General features: G+C 40.6%; 1 protein-coding gene across 1 annotated transcript; it reads left to right on the top strand.

Moving 5' to 3' along the window:
* The first annotated feature begins 8,686 nt into the window (after positions 1-8,686).
* Positions 8,687-12,352, top strand: LOC143567298 (cytochrome P450 85A1-like). Its single transcript, XM_077053754.1, has 6 exons — positions 8,687-8,932; positions 9,003-9,398; positions 9,489-9,596; positions 10,135-10,219; positions 11,824-12,055; positions 12,174-12,352. The coding sequence occupies exons 1-6, from the start codon at positions 8,693-8,695 to the stop codon at positions 12,265-12,267; spliced, it is 1,155 nt and encodes a 384-aa protein (XP_076909869.1). The 5' UTR covers positions 8,687-8,692; the 3' UTR covers positions 12,268-12,352.
* The last annotated feature ends 2,114 nt before the right edge of the window (positions 12,353-14,466 follow it).

Genomic DNA, 14,466 nt, shown 5'->3' with positions numbered 1-14,466 from the left:
TGGCCTACGCACGTGCCATGCTGGTAGTTGGTGGGTAGGCAGCGGCTGACAGTGACCAGGCCTGCTGTGTACTATTCCTTTTCCACCAACTTCCGGCTATGCACGTGGTATGACAGGAGTTGGTGAGTAGGCAGCGGCTAATAGTGACATACAGTACAAGAGCATGCTGCTCGCCATACTGTTGTCAATGAGCTGTCGTATCTCTGGTCAGATATTTTGCCCATACCTCGTCAGGTACAGTACAAAAGATCCTCCAGTATCGTACGGACTGGCTTATTTGGGCGGGAGTATTCCCCCTCCCGCCTTTGTGCGGGATTGTTCCCGGCTTTGCTCATTCCTTCAGGTGACTACTGAATTATTGAGAGCTAAGTGCCTTGTGCGTGTAGCCTTGCTGCGCGGGTGGCCTTCCCTGATGGCTTGTATCCGCAGCTGCGGGAACAGGCGGAGTACTTCACCATTGGGAGGCATTTCCTGCGGGAACAACTTGCGTACTGCGCGTAAGGACGTCACGTCTCTGAGCATGGTGGGTCCTGCGGATCCAGTTGGTTTCTGCGCAGACGTCTCTCTTCAAGGTGAGTCATGCGGGTCCAACTGGGCTCTGCTGGGACCTACCTCTTCAAGTCCCCCCAGTCCAATGTTCTTCTCATGAATGTTTAATAAAGTGAGGTGAACTTTTGGACTTAAGCAAAGAGTTTTGAAAAGGGTTTAGTTTTAAGGTTTTCCATGGGGATTCTTCCCGCGGAAGTCCTAATGTCACTTGCAGAAATTCCCGACTTTCCTGCTTGATCTTTGGGTATGATGCGGGTAGGTCTGTAACCTCCTCGCAAGTCAGGAGCGTTGAGTCCCACTTGTGTAGATTCTCCATGAGGTTTTGGTAGTTTTGAACATAGTGATCAATTATGTTAAAACCACCAATTCCATCTTGGAGCTTCAAACAATGTAGTTCTCGACGATCCCGCTATGCGGGGATGTTATTCCCGTTTCCGCAAGCATTGCCCAGAAGATCCTTCTTGGTTTCAATTCCCTGCGGAGCGCTAGGTATGTGAAGGGTTTTGCCTTAACACTGTACCCGCACTCGTCTTACGGTTACTTTACTTCCCAGGTATTCCTGGCGTCAATTCCCTGCGGGTGCTCAGTATGTGAAGGGTTTTGCCTTGACACTGTACCTGCACCCGTCTTAAGGTTACTTGGTTGCCGAGGTATTATTGGCTTCAATTCCCTGCAGGTGCTAAGTATGTGAAGGGTTTTGCCTTAACACTGTACTCGCACCTGTCTTATAGTTACTTGGTTGCCAAGGTAAGGGGTATATTCCCCCTTACTTTTGAATCTTTTTGAAATTTTGAAATTCGAAGAGTTGGTGAAAGGATAAGAACAGTCCAAACTGTTGAAACATCGTGCGACGGTTTCTTCTGACTGTGTCAGGACGTGCAGGAAGTTATGGTGACGTGACAGTACTTGGTCATTCCAGACGCTTTTTCAGGCGCGTGGGCGCGATTTTTCGGGCGCGTGGCCGCGAAATTAATGGCACGCGTCCTTTCAACAGCTGTTGCCAGCTTGCTCTTTGCCACGTGTCATAGTTTCATTGTGCCTGCGATTTCTCTCTCTTCCGCATTAAATTCATCGCATTAATTGCGATGAGTATATAAAGGGGGAGAGGGTCCTTTGCAATCCACACTTTCACTTTTCTCTTCATCTTCAAAACGATTTCCGGCGAATACTCACCTTTTCAGTCGAGCATTCTCTTGAAATCATTCTCTTCCTTCATACCTGCAAGATGTCTTCTGCTCACGATCTTGAGGCTACAGCCGAGGAGGCTGTGGTGTACGCCGAGAACCCGTCATCCACGTCCGACAAGGATGACAAGAGTACTGCTGGCGAGTGCCAGTGTGCTCTGCCTGTCGATCTATATCAGTACATCGTCAGGAAGTTCATGCTCGAGTCTTTCGAGCCTGAGTTTCCTGAACCTCACCAGACGGTGTATGATGCCCCCAGAGGCAAGATCGGGGTATATGCCGCATTCTTTGTCTATGGGAATCTTAGGTTCCCCTTGACGAAGTTTGTGTACCGTGTTCTGGAGAGGCACGGTGTACACTTGACCGAGGTACACCCGATGGCGATCGCGAAGATTCGCCACTTCGAGTAGGTGTACCGGATTCTGGGCGTTGAGCCCTTCGTCGACCGCCTGATGACCTTCTACTCTTGGAGGTGCATCCAGGGGTGGTATACTCTGATAACCCGGATTAAGGGTTTGAAGATTTGCGCAACCGAGCGCAGTCTTCGTTCGTGGAAGCGGGAGTTCTTTTATATCTCCGCTCGCGCCATCCCCCTTGCCATGAAGTTCAAGAATGGGCAAGCACTCCCCAGCCTTCACGCCTCCAACTACCAGGAGGCGGAATGGTTCTCAAAGATTTCCCGAGTCCAATCTCCGGTTTACCGCTTTGCGGAGTCCGAGATGGTGATGCTCGGGATGAGCCGGGTGTGGAAGGGTGCGGAGGCGCAAAAGATCCCGATCGTCCTTGAATACGGTTTGAACTCTGTCCCTTACGGTATGCTTCATTTTTTTTTGTTGATTTAGAATTTCTTCTAACTTCTTTCCTGTTTATTTCAGAGGGGAACGACTTGCAGTCTCTCCTGCAGCCGCGGGAGAGTGATGGTCCCGCTCGGATGGGTACTCGTGCTCTCGATGAGAACGAGTTGCCCATCTTGGAGCAAACGCGGGATCGGTTTGTGGAGGCCTACCCACCAGGCCACCCTATTCTGAGCGCCACGCGGCCAGGTAAGGCGTTATTCAACCCTCGACCTCTCAATGCTGAAACCTCTGCTGGAATTCCTCTAATCTTGTCATCTTCTGATGAGGAATCCGCAGATGGTCCTCCGTTGGTGCGGAAGAAGAAGGCTGCCGGCGGGAAGGGGAAGGCAAAGGTTGCCTCCACTGCCGATCCGGTGCCTCGGTCTGATTCAGAGACCGAAAGCGAGGAGGTGGCGGGGAACCCTGGTGGTGCTAAGACCACTGCTCCGGAGGCTGAAATGATCGTCACCTCCGAGCAGCCCAGGACAACGGTGAGCGGCGTGAAGAGGCTGGCTCCATCGGGTTCGTCCCCGCCTGTTCGCACTTTTAGGCTCAAGAAAACCCGTAAGTATAAACTTCCTTTACTTCTTAACTTCATATCTTTCCGCCAATATACTTATATCTTCTTTGTACAGGCGTGGATGCTGCCGCATTCCAGGGTGGAGCGGGGAGGAGCACCTCTGGACCCATGACGGTAGGCTTGGTCCACCTACCTGAGGCGATGACCCAGGCGGCTGCGCCTGCTTCAGTTGTTGGTTCAGTTGCTCACCCAGTTGAGCCAACTGTTCCAACTGTGAAGACATCTCCGCCGGCTGTCGGTGCCATATTTACTGAATCTTTCACTTAACCGGCGGTGACTATTTCTGCGGGTACTTCCGCAGCGGCGACCACGGTTGTGAGTTCACCTCCGGTGAGTTCACCTCCGTTGGTTTCTACCGCGGCGGCCTCCATGCCTCCTCCGACGTCGGCAGCTACGGCCGACCCTTCAGGTATTCTTGGGGCTTCTCGCCAACCTCTGTCTCCTTCCCATCTGCCTGACCTCTTGGATGGATTTCCCTTGGGTTCAGGTGATGGGTTTGGCGGCTATCGGCCTGTTGTCGACCCTACAGGTGCGTAGGGTTCTTTTGGCCTTTTTATATATATATCATCTTTTCCTAACTGCTTTTTGTTTTTTGCAGTGTCGGATTCCAATGAAGTGTATGTTCCACGATGGAACATCCGCCGAGGAACAACCCTTCGCACGCCTGTGGAGTGCGTGGAGTGGGCTCGTCACGCAGCTCCCAGCGGTGCGTTGGGGGAAGCTATGGCTAGCTACCAGGAGGGTAGGCTAACCAATGAGCTTCGGATTCTCCTGGCCCGGATGCAGCCGCGCGTCGAGCTGCTTTGTCGTGAAAACGACAAGTTAAAAGCAGCTCGTATTCAAGAAGTAGCTCAGGCGCGGGCTGTCCGGGAGGAGAACATAAGGCTTACCGTAGTGGCTGCGGAAAAGGAGAAGGCCTTCAAGGCCCTCGAGGTTGAAGTTCAGGCCCGGCTCGAGGCCCGTTCCAAGGCTGCCCAAGCTGTTAACGAACAGCTTCGGCTGGCTAAGGAAACTGCAAGGAACGCAACTGAGAGGGCCACCAAGGCTGAAGCTATTGCTGAGCCTTTACGCCTCGAGAATGAGGAACTTAAAGCCAAACTAGAGGTGCTCCAACAGGCTCATGATGCCTTGGCGATGAAAGACGCCAAGAAGCTCCAAGAGATCTTGGACCAGAGGGGGGTGCTTGACCACACTGAGCGGAAGCTAAAGGGCGTTGAAGAGGCTGCGGCTAAAGAAGTGTTGCTTGCCAACCTCAACAAAAGTGAAGCCGAACGCGCCCGTAACCAAGCTCAAGCTGCCCTCCAGGAGGCTCTGGTTGCCAAGGAATGGCTTCTTCGAGAAGCGTTGTCTAAGGTATGTTTAATTTCATTATATCTTTACGCTTTTCTTTGTAAATAGAAAAGGTTTTGATACTTGTATTTTTTCTTGTAGGTTGTGCATCGAGTCTTCACGGACACATCATACGACGATGCCATGAGCGCAGCCCTCAACGCTTCTCACGAGGATGGGGAAAAGGCCGGCTTCCTGCTTGGTCTAGGGTTCGTTGAGAAAGGCATCCCGCCTTCCAACTTCCCTTTATATGACGTTGATACTGAAGCTGTATATGACCAAGCAGTGAATCAGTATGCCGCATTCCCGCATCCGGTGGTGGAGAAGGTGAACGAAGTTGTTGTTGCTGATGATGGGCTAGCTATCCTTAAAGCTTTCCTTGAACCGTCACGTTCTACTGATGGTGCGGGTCCAAGTGGAAGTGGTCCTGAAGCCTGATCCTTAAGATCCCTTCCCACTGTTAGGATAGGTTTAGCTTGTATAGATTTATATTCTTGTAGGCGGGTAGTTACCCGGCCATTCTTGTAATGAATTATTATGAAATATAAATCTTTGTGCGGGTACGACCGCTACTTTCACTGGATGACTTGCTTTATAAACGTTATATGACTTGCTCATGCATACTTTAGTTTAAATTAGCAATTTCCCAAGTGTTTAGAATAAGTTAACCTTTGAACGTGGTAGATAATTGGTTGAAGTTTTGCTTCCTCCTTCGTGATTGTGCGGGTAGGACCGTCACTTGCACTTAGTAGGATGGCTAAACTTTACCTATATCTGACCTGCGTGGAGGTTTTCCTCATCTTTTTGTTAATTTTTCTAAGTGTTTAGAATAAGTTAACCTTTGAACGTGGTAGATAATAGGTTGAAGTTTTGCTTCCCCCCTTCGTGATTGTGCGGGTGAAACCGTCACTTGCACTTGGTAGGATGGCTAAACTTTACCTATATCTGACCTGCGTGGAGGTTTTCCTCATCCTTCTGTTAGAAATTTTCTAAGTTTTTTGAATAAGTTAACCGTTCGACGCGTGGTTGTCAATAGGTTCGGTTTCCTCTATCATGATTTGTGCGGTTAGGACCGGCACTTTCATTTAATGGGATGACCAACGTTTACCTATGACTGACCTGCGTGAAGGTTTGCCGTTTTTTGGGTTTATGCGGGTTTTGCCGCCTTCCCCACGCAACGACTTTCCACGTAATTATGCGGTGAATACCGGCATATCAGTGTTGAATAAATTAACCGTTCGACGCGCGGTTGTTAATAGGTTAGTGTTCAGTTTCCTCTATCATGATTCGTGCGGATAGACCGGCACTTACATTTAGTGGGATGACTGAACTTTACCTTTAACTGACCTGCGTGAAGGTTTGCCGTTTTTTGGGTTTATGCGGGTTTTGCCGCCTTCCCCACGCAACGACTTTCGCACTTATGTATGCGGTGAAGACTGGCATATCCGTGTGGAAAGTTCATAAAGTATAAATGTAAAATCATCAGCGTCAATGTGATAAGGAGAATCATTTCCATTAGAAGTGGCTCTGGGCCTTTTCTTTACAAGTTTGGAATTGATCTACATGCAAACTGTGTAATTGAGCTCCCTTCCATGTTGTTGGGATGGGAGTACCATCGAGCCGATATGCACCTGGTTCGGGATCTCGTTGTTTACGCAGTATGTAGTCTCCAACATTGAAGCTGCAATTTTATTCGTGTTTTCCCCAACTGGGGTTCTACACGCATCAGCCTGCTCAGCGTTCATTGCGCCACGAGGTGCGCGAGCGTCCCATCTCTGACAAATGCTTCGACCATGTCCTTTACGTCTGTGCATTCTTCAATGTTGTGGCCTTTTGTCCTGTGAAAATCACAGTATTTGCTCCGATCAGCATTGTGACGATGTCGGATTATTGGAGCCTTTGGCCATGGGAGCTCCTCAGTGGCGAATATCTCGGTGACGCTTTTGGTGAGTGGCGTCCATCTGGAGTTCTGGTTCGATTGTACGTTATCCCTTCCGCCTAACCGATGTTGCAAGCCGGATGAAGTGTCAAAGTTTACCCTTGACTGCCAAATGCCTAGCTTCCGCTTTTTGTTTAGTCGGGCGGTAAGGACATTGTCTTCTCTTGTTTTCTGGGTGTAGAGGTTTGTGCTCTGGGGGAGATCTCTACCCAGTTGCTTCTCCGTTTCCGCAAAGAGTTTAGCTGCTGTCATGATGGCATCCCATGTGGATGGCATGCCATCTTTACCCGTTAAGGTACGAATGAGCTCTGGGTCGTTCGCGCCCTGGATAAAAGCAGCGCGAACAAGATCTTCGCTAATATTACCCAGACTTAGCTTCTTTGAGTTGAAGCGAGTGATGAAGTCTGGCAAAGATTCATCTTTTTCTCGAATGCAATTGAGGATTGTCCATTGCTCCTCGGTATACTTTCTTTGTTGGCTGAAGTGTTGGCTAAACTTCTGCTGGAAGTCTTCCCAATCGTAGATGTGGTGGACCGGTAGACGATCGAACCACGCTCTAGCTGCCCCAACAAGCGTCATTTGGAACATGTAACACCACGTAGGTTCCGTCCAACTACTGACGGTTGCCCCCGCTATGAACCTGTTCAAGTGATCATCTGGATCAGATATACCATCGTAAGTGCCGATGTTGGACATCTGTTTGGCACTTTTCGGGACGATTGCTTCCGCAATGTCCCTTGCAAATTTGGACGTTCCCGCCTTTGCAGCAGTTGGTGTAAATGTTTTGGAGAAGTCACGTGGGTTTCCACCCGCGTTTTTTGGTTTGAAGGTTTCTCCAAAACGCCTTCTCGGTTGGGAGTCCGTTTCCTTACGCTTCCCTTTCGCCCTATGACGAGGGTTTGCGTCACTATCGGATTCCTCCGAATCATCGTCAAAGTACTCTACGAATTCATCAGCCTGTTGGAGTAAACGTAAGCGTTCATCCAACTCAGCTTGGAATTCTTTTTGACGTGCTTCCGCCCACGCTTTAACTTCATCGAGTGTTTGGCGGGGGAGCCTCGTTCGTTGTTTCTCTAACTGGGTATCGGTGAATCCCAGTGAGCGATTATTTACTGCACTTGCCCCAGCTTGGGTAACTGGGGTAGTGTTCGTAAAAGCTGTGTAGTCGCCGGTATTCCCCCCAGTAGCTGGGGTTGTGGTTACCAGAGTTTCTTTAACCATCTTTCCAGGAGTTTGAAAAAACTGAAAAGAAATGAAGTTCTAGCTTTTATGCACGGATGGCGCCAATGAAGAAACACTAATCGACCCCGGGCAGATTACGGATAATCTGGGGGTTAAGTAGATGTTTCCCACGAGGGGTTAGATCCGGCAAAGATGGTTCTTCTGATAACCTGCAAAACAGACACCGTGAGCTCGTCACTGAGAAGGGGGGATACCTCCTTGTGACCACCCTCCAGCGTGAGAATCAGACTAGATTGCTCTTGAATATAAGTGTATGTTAAGAGATTGCTAGAGCAGATATCAGGTATAAGATATAAGATACAAGATAAGATTAGATGATCATACCATTTGGGGTATTTATAGCCGAAGGTAGGTTTCCAAGAAGGTATAGCCGGCTGAATAGTATTCCTGTTCTACCAACTGTGGCCTACGCACGTGCCATGCTGGTAGTTGGTGGGTAGGCAGCGACTGACAGTGACCAGGCCTGCTGTGTACTATTCATTTTCCACCAACTGCCGGCTATGCACGTGGTATGACAGGAGTTGGTGAGTAGGCAGCGGCTAATAGTGACATACAGTACAAGAGCATGCTGCTCGCCATACTGTTGTCAATGAGCTGTCGTATCTCTGGTCAGATATTTTGCCCATACCTCGTCAGGTACAGTACAAAAGATCCTCCAGTATCGTACGGACTGGCTTATTTGGGCGGGAGTATTCCCCCTCCCGCCTTTGTGCGGGATTGTTCCCGGCTTTGCTCATTCCTTCAGGTGACTACTGAATTATTGAGAGCTAAGTGCCTTGTGCGTGTAGCCTTGCTGCGCGGGTGGCCTTCCCTGATGGCTTGTATCCGCAGCTGCGGGAACAGGCGGAGTACTTCACCATTGGGAGGCATTTCCTGCGGGAACAGCTTCCGTACTGCGCGTAAGGACGTCACGTCTCTGAGCATGGTGGGTCCTGCGGATCCAGTTGGTTTCTGCGCAGACGTCTCTCTTCAAGGTGAGTCCTGCGGGTCCAACTGGGCTCTGCTGGGACCTACCTCTTCAAGAACCATACTCATGAGTGAAAACAAAGGAATAGTTGCTGGTTACCCGCAATCCATGCTTGAAATCCTTGGAAAATCAAATATTGCAGCTGTTCATGGCCCTGCTCATAAGAACATGAGAGGTGCATTGTTATCACTTGTTAGCCCCTCAATAATCAAACAACAAATTCTCCCCAAAATTGACCATTTCATGAGATCCCATCTTTCCAACTGGAGTAACCAAATCATTGACATCCAACAAAAAACCAAAGAGGTATGGTATGTATGTAGGCATTGTATAACTCTTAGATGTTCGGTTTCGAGTTCACATGATTCTATTACAGATGGCTCTATTATCATCACTCAACCAACTTTCTGGGACTGAATCCTTGTCACTATCCAAAGACTTCATGCCTGAATTCTTCAAACTGGTTTTGGGAACTCTTTCGCTTCCGATTAATCTCCCCAACACCAACTATCATTTCGGAATACAAGCGAGGAAGAGCATCGTTAGAATGCTGGCAGATTTAATCCATGAAAGGCGAAATTCAAACGAAACCCATCAAGATATGCTGACTTCTTTGATTCATTGTGGAGAAAATAGATATAATCTGAGTGATGATGAGATTATTGATCAAATAATTACCATTTTGTATTCTGGGTATGAAACTGTTTCAACTACTTCTATGATGGCTGTTAAGTATCTTCATGATCATCCCAGAGTTCTCCAGGAAATTAGAGTAAGTTTTTTTTTTTTTTTACTTTTTTTATATAATAAATTTTTTTTATTAAATAATAATTCTTGCAGAAAGAACATATAGGAATCAGAGAAAAAAAAAAAAAAAAAAAAAAAAAAACATATGGGAATCAGAGAGAGAAAGATGGCAGAGGACCCACTTGACTGGAATGACTACAAGTCCATGAAGTTCACTCGTGCGGTATGTTTTTATTATTATTTATGTCTTAAATGATTTTTTAATGTCTGAAAGAATTTATAACTTTTTATATTTTATTGAACTTATTAATGATTAATTATTTTATATTTTAAAGGCTTTATTACTTTTTTTATATTTTAAATAGTTTATTACATTATGATATTTGAAATAGTTTGTTCTTTTCTAGAAAATAAATATTTTAAAGAATATATTAAGTTTTAATATATTAAAGAGTTTATTAGTGTTTTATATTTAAAGACTTAATAATATTTAATGTTTTAAACTTTTCTTAATTATTTACAATATAAAGAGTTCACTAATTTTTTTGTATTTTAAAAGATTTATAAACCTTATTATATATCAATGAATTTATTATTTATTTATGTTTTAAAGATATTTTTTATTTTAATAATTTCTTTTTTTATATAATTTCAAAGATTTATTAATTTTTTATTCTTTTAAATTTTTTTTATTGTTTTAGTATTTTAGAGCATTTTTTTTATATTTTAAAGAGTTTATCAAAAAAAATTTATGTTTTAAGAGCTTATTGATTTATGAGACCTCTAGATTGGCTACCATTGTTAATGGTGTTTTGAGGAAGACTATCAAGGACATGGAGCTTAATGGTGAGTTGCATCGTTTATGATTATATTATTTGAGGTTGATTTGTACGTAGTTTTGTTTAATTGTGTTATCGATCATACATTTATGGACTGACCAAACATCATAATCCACGTGGCGTGGCTAACTCTTCCGGCTTGGATTACTTTACTCCGTGACCCACCCTCTCTTCTTCTTTTTTGTTTTTTATTATAGATATCATGTATTTAAAGAAGGGATGTGTTATTCATACACCCTTTACCAGACGAATGCTCGCGCGATGCAGCGGGGAATACAAACCTTGATAATCACGTAATAGAGTTCTGGGTGTTCAGTGTTCCGTTTTAAACCGTGAAACCGTTTATTGGTATAGGTAGATTAATAATTCTTATTTCAAACTCAATTTAGTATCGAAGTACAAACGAAACCGGAACCTAACCATTGCTAACAGTTTGGTTTTGCTGAGTTAAATTTTCAACGGTCCGGTTTTAATTTTCGACGACAAAAGAGTTATTAACAGTTTGGCTCACAGTTTAATTTAAAACCATCAAAACCGAATCACAAATACATATACGTAAAACGTTATTTTTAACTGAAAAAAAACTATAACAATATCATACTCAAATTAAAGATAATTAAATGCTCGTTTTTATGGTGTAATTTTTAAAAAAAATTATTAACGTACGAAAAATTTATGACCGTTTAAAAATCACGGGTAATTTGGGTTAAAAGTGAAAATATAAAGAATATATGCATAAAAAATGAATGATTAAAATTATAACTATTCTTTAATTTTACAAAAATTAATTAAAGTTAAAGGGTAAATGTTATAAATATTTTGAAAAAATATGGAATGCACTTGAGTTTTTATGTTAGAAAGACTACTTTGTCCTTCTTTATACTTGTACCATTTGCTTGAAAATTTGTAAATCCCTTAAAACTACTATCTTAATTTACCCTTCACTGCCACATTATATATAGTATAGATAGGGTGTATATAGAGATAATATGTGTGTTAAAAGGGTGTGTGAATATCCAAAAAGGATATGTGAATAACCATTGCTTTAATAAATTGTAAAGAGATTGGAAATTGACTGAACTATGTTATAGCTAAAGCAAGCTGGGGTTTTATTTATGGTTTTATTTTGACGGTTTAAAAGTAATGCAAAGTGATTGGAACATGAAATTGTTGACAACATAGATCAAACTGTCTTTTTTTTTTTTTTTTTTTTAACTTTTATTGTTTTTTCTATATATGCAGTTATATTATGTGTTATCTTAAGCATCTTGAAATCGACCAATCAATCAAATCGTCTGTTTTTATTTACTTATTTCCGATGTTTATAAAATACCTGTTATGTTAATTTATTAGCTATCTTTATTACTTAAGAATTTTAGCACAGATTAATGGTTTAGAAAAAATAATAAAAGAACATGTTCAAACTGTGGTCCAGCCGACACACCAAACACGATCGGTTTGTTTTGTCGCTTTCCAAAACCATGTCCAAGGCTGGCCTAGAATTTTTGTCAAAACCAACTGAACGAGATTGTGAACACCTCTACGAGATCCTACAAGTTTTAAATAGTTTAGTTAATTGAGAACTCATTAAATTTCATTCATCTTTTGTAGGTTTTGTGATTCCTAAAGGATGGAAGATATATGTATATACAAGAGAGATAAATTATGACCCATGTTTGTACCCGGATCCATATACCTTCAACCCATGGAGATGGTTGGATCGAAGCTTGGAGACCCATAATTATTTCTTAATATTTGGAGGTGGGACGAGGCTATGTCCTGGAAAAGAGCTCGGCATTGCCGAAATATCAACTTTCCTACATTACTTTGTAACAAAATACAGGTAATTAATCATAATAATTATTATTTTTAAATGAGCTCATAATAACTATTTACATACTGTTATATTAAAAATTTATAAGATAGTAAATAAACGTGATTTATATGTAAAAAAAATTCAGGTGGGAAGAAGTGGGAGGAGATAAGCTCATGAAATTTCCAAGAGTTGCAACACCAAATGGACTTCATATTAAGGTTTCTGATTTGTGTGCATGAAAAATAAGAACAGTGATGATTGAAGTGATGGCATTAGATTTTGGCATATTGCTAGAGATTGTTGTACAAAACAATTGTTCTAACAAAGGAGGTTTTTTTATTATCATGGATAGTAAAAACTTTTTATTATTATTATTATTATTATTATTATTATTTATTTTTTTTTTTTTGGTTTACTGCATATGAATTTCCTATGAAATTTTCTTAGTGAGAAAAGCACATATGTAAAACGATTTAAGTTGAGCCTAAGCTTATGCTCGTTCTGTTTTATTTATGAGAGTTTGAGATTTGTTCATTTCAAACTTTAACTATAGCCCAAGTTCGATACTTAAGTACTTTTTAGTTATTGGTCTCATCTCATTTATTGTTTATTAGGATAGTACCCGTGTTACACATGGGTTGAAAATAGATAAATAACAAAATCAATATAGACAGCCGTAAAATTTTATAAATAGACAACCATATATTAACATTAGGATGACCTAAACAAAATATTATAGAGTAACATTGCCAAATAAAAATTTAGTAGTTACACAAACTTGTCCATATTAGCAAAGTTATGAAAATATTTAAATCGTATTATCCCAGTATGAACTTAAAAAATTTCCGTCCAAAAACAAAAGCATTTTGCTATATAACCTGAAAAACAAAATAAACAATGCAACCTAATTAATTAAGTATTAAACTAAAATGTTAATGTATTTCATAATGAGTTTATGTTAACATTAATATCTAGAAGATTATATAAAACTAAAAAACAAAATGTGTGAATGTAATAATTACCATATAAATATAGACAATCATAAAATTTCACAAAAAAACATTTAAAAAATTATAATATTTTAACATAACTTTATAACCATAATCTTATAAATTCATATGCTTTTAAAAAAAATGCAACAAACTGGTCATCAAAATCATAATATTTTTTCACTGTCATATTAAACAAACATACATAATAAACATAACTTAGTAACCAAACTATTGATCACTTATATTGTCTTAATACAAGCTTAAACTAAGACAATCTTAATATAATCTTAAACTAAGACAATCTAAATACACACATAAAAAGGAGAGACAAAAAACTAAATAAACGATTATAGAAGTTTATTGAAAGTTTTTGGAAGTTTCTAGTTATGAACTAAACTAATAATTTAAATAAAAAACACAAAGTAAACAATGAAAGTAAAAAAATTAGAGTAACAAACTACATAAATAAGTTATTGGTGTTACCTTAAATTTTATCTTTAGATTCCAAAGAGTTTGGAAGATCATCAAAATTTGACTCATAGTTCTCACACTCTAACGACCATTTTACATTATCACTAACTTCATTTTCCAAATTTCAATGTTCCCTTTCTTTAATAACATTAGCAAGCTTCAAGTGATCTAAATCTTTTAAAAGAAAAAGATCATTGGATTCCAATATTGATGTAGGATAGTACTTGTGTTACACACGGCGGAACATATTTAAAAACATAATATATATGTAACATCATATAAATTTAATGAAATGCAAATGCTGAACTTATAAATAAATGATACTTTTACATGAATTATAAGACATCATAATTTATTTGAATCAAATACAAAAATATACAAAGACTAACAAAGATAAATGAAAAGTTAAACTATTTTATAACTTATATCATTAGTACAATAATAAGCAAACAAAGAAATTACCATCTTGAAAAATTTATAGTTAGTAACCTACTATCTTGAAAAAAAATTAACAAACCATGTTTGAATTAAAATGTCTAACTTTTAATTTTGAAATTTCATATTTTGACTTCAAAATATCAACATAATATATATGCATTTTTTAAAATCCAAAATGCGTTCACTGTTTTTTCTTTTGCTTGAAGCAAACTTAACACAATTAATACAAATTAATTATTTGATTTCAGTCAAAACATAACTAATTATGCTTCACTTAAAGACCATTAAAAAATTTACGTTTACTATTTTCGACATTATTAGTAACTTTTAATAGCATAATAATGGATTGTAAAAGAATATTTAATTAAAAACGTTACAATAGTCAAAATAAATGTATGTTAATTTTTATATGGACATAATTTGCGAGTGCAAATCTTAAATTTAAAAGTACGTAAATCATGTTGATATTTTTCTAGAAAGTTATATTGACTATGTAAATGTTATTTAAAATTTAAAACGATTAAATATGAATGGTCA

The sequence above is a fragment of the Bidens hawaiensis genome, unplaced genomic scaffold (assembly GCF_021521415.1).
Source record: "Bidens hawaiensis isolate Kalapana, Puna unplaced genomic scaffold, B.hawaiensis_p1.1 tig00023314_1, whole genome shotgun sequence".
Taxonomy (NCBI): domain Eukaryota; kingdom Viridiplantae; phylum Streptophyta; class Magnoliopsida; order Asterales; family Asteraceae; genus Bidens; species Bidens hawaiensis.
Note: the sequence above shows the minus strand (reverse complement) of the source record. Positions and strands in the feature narration are given on the sequence as shown.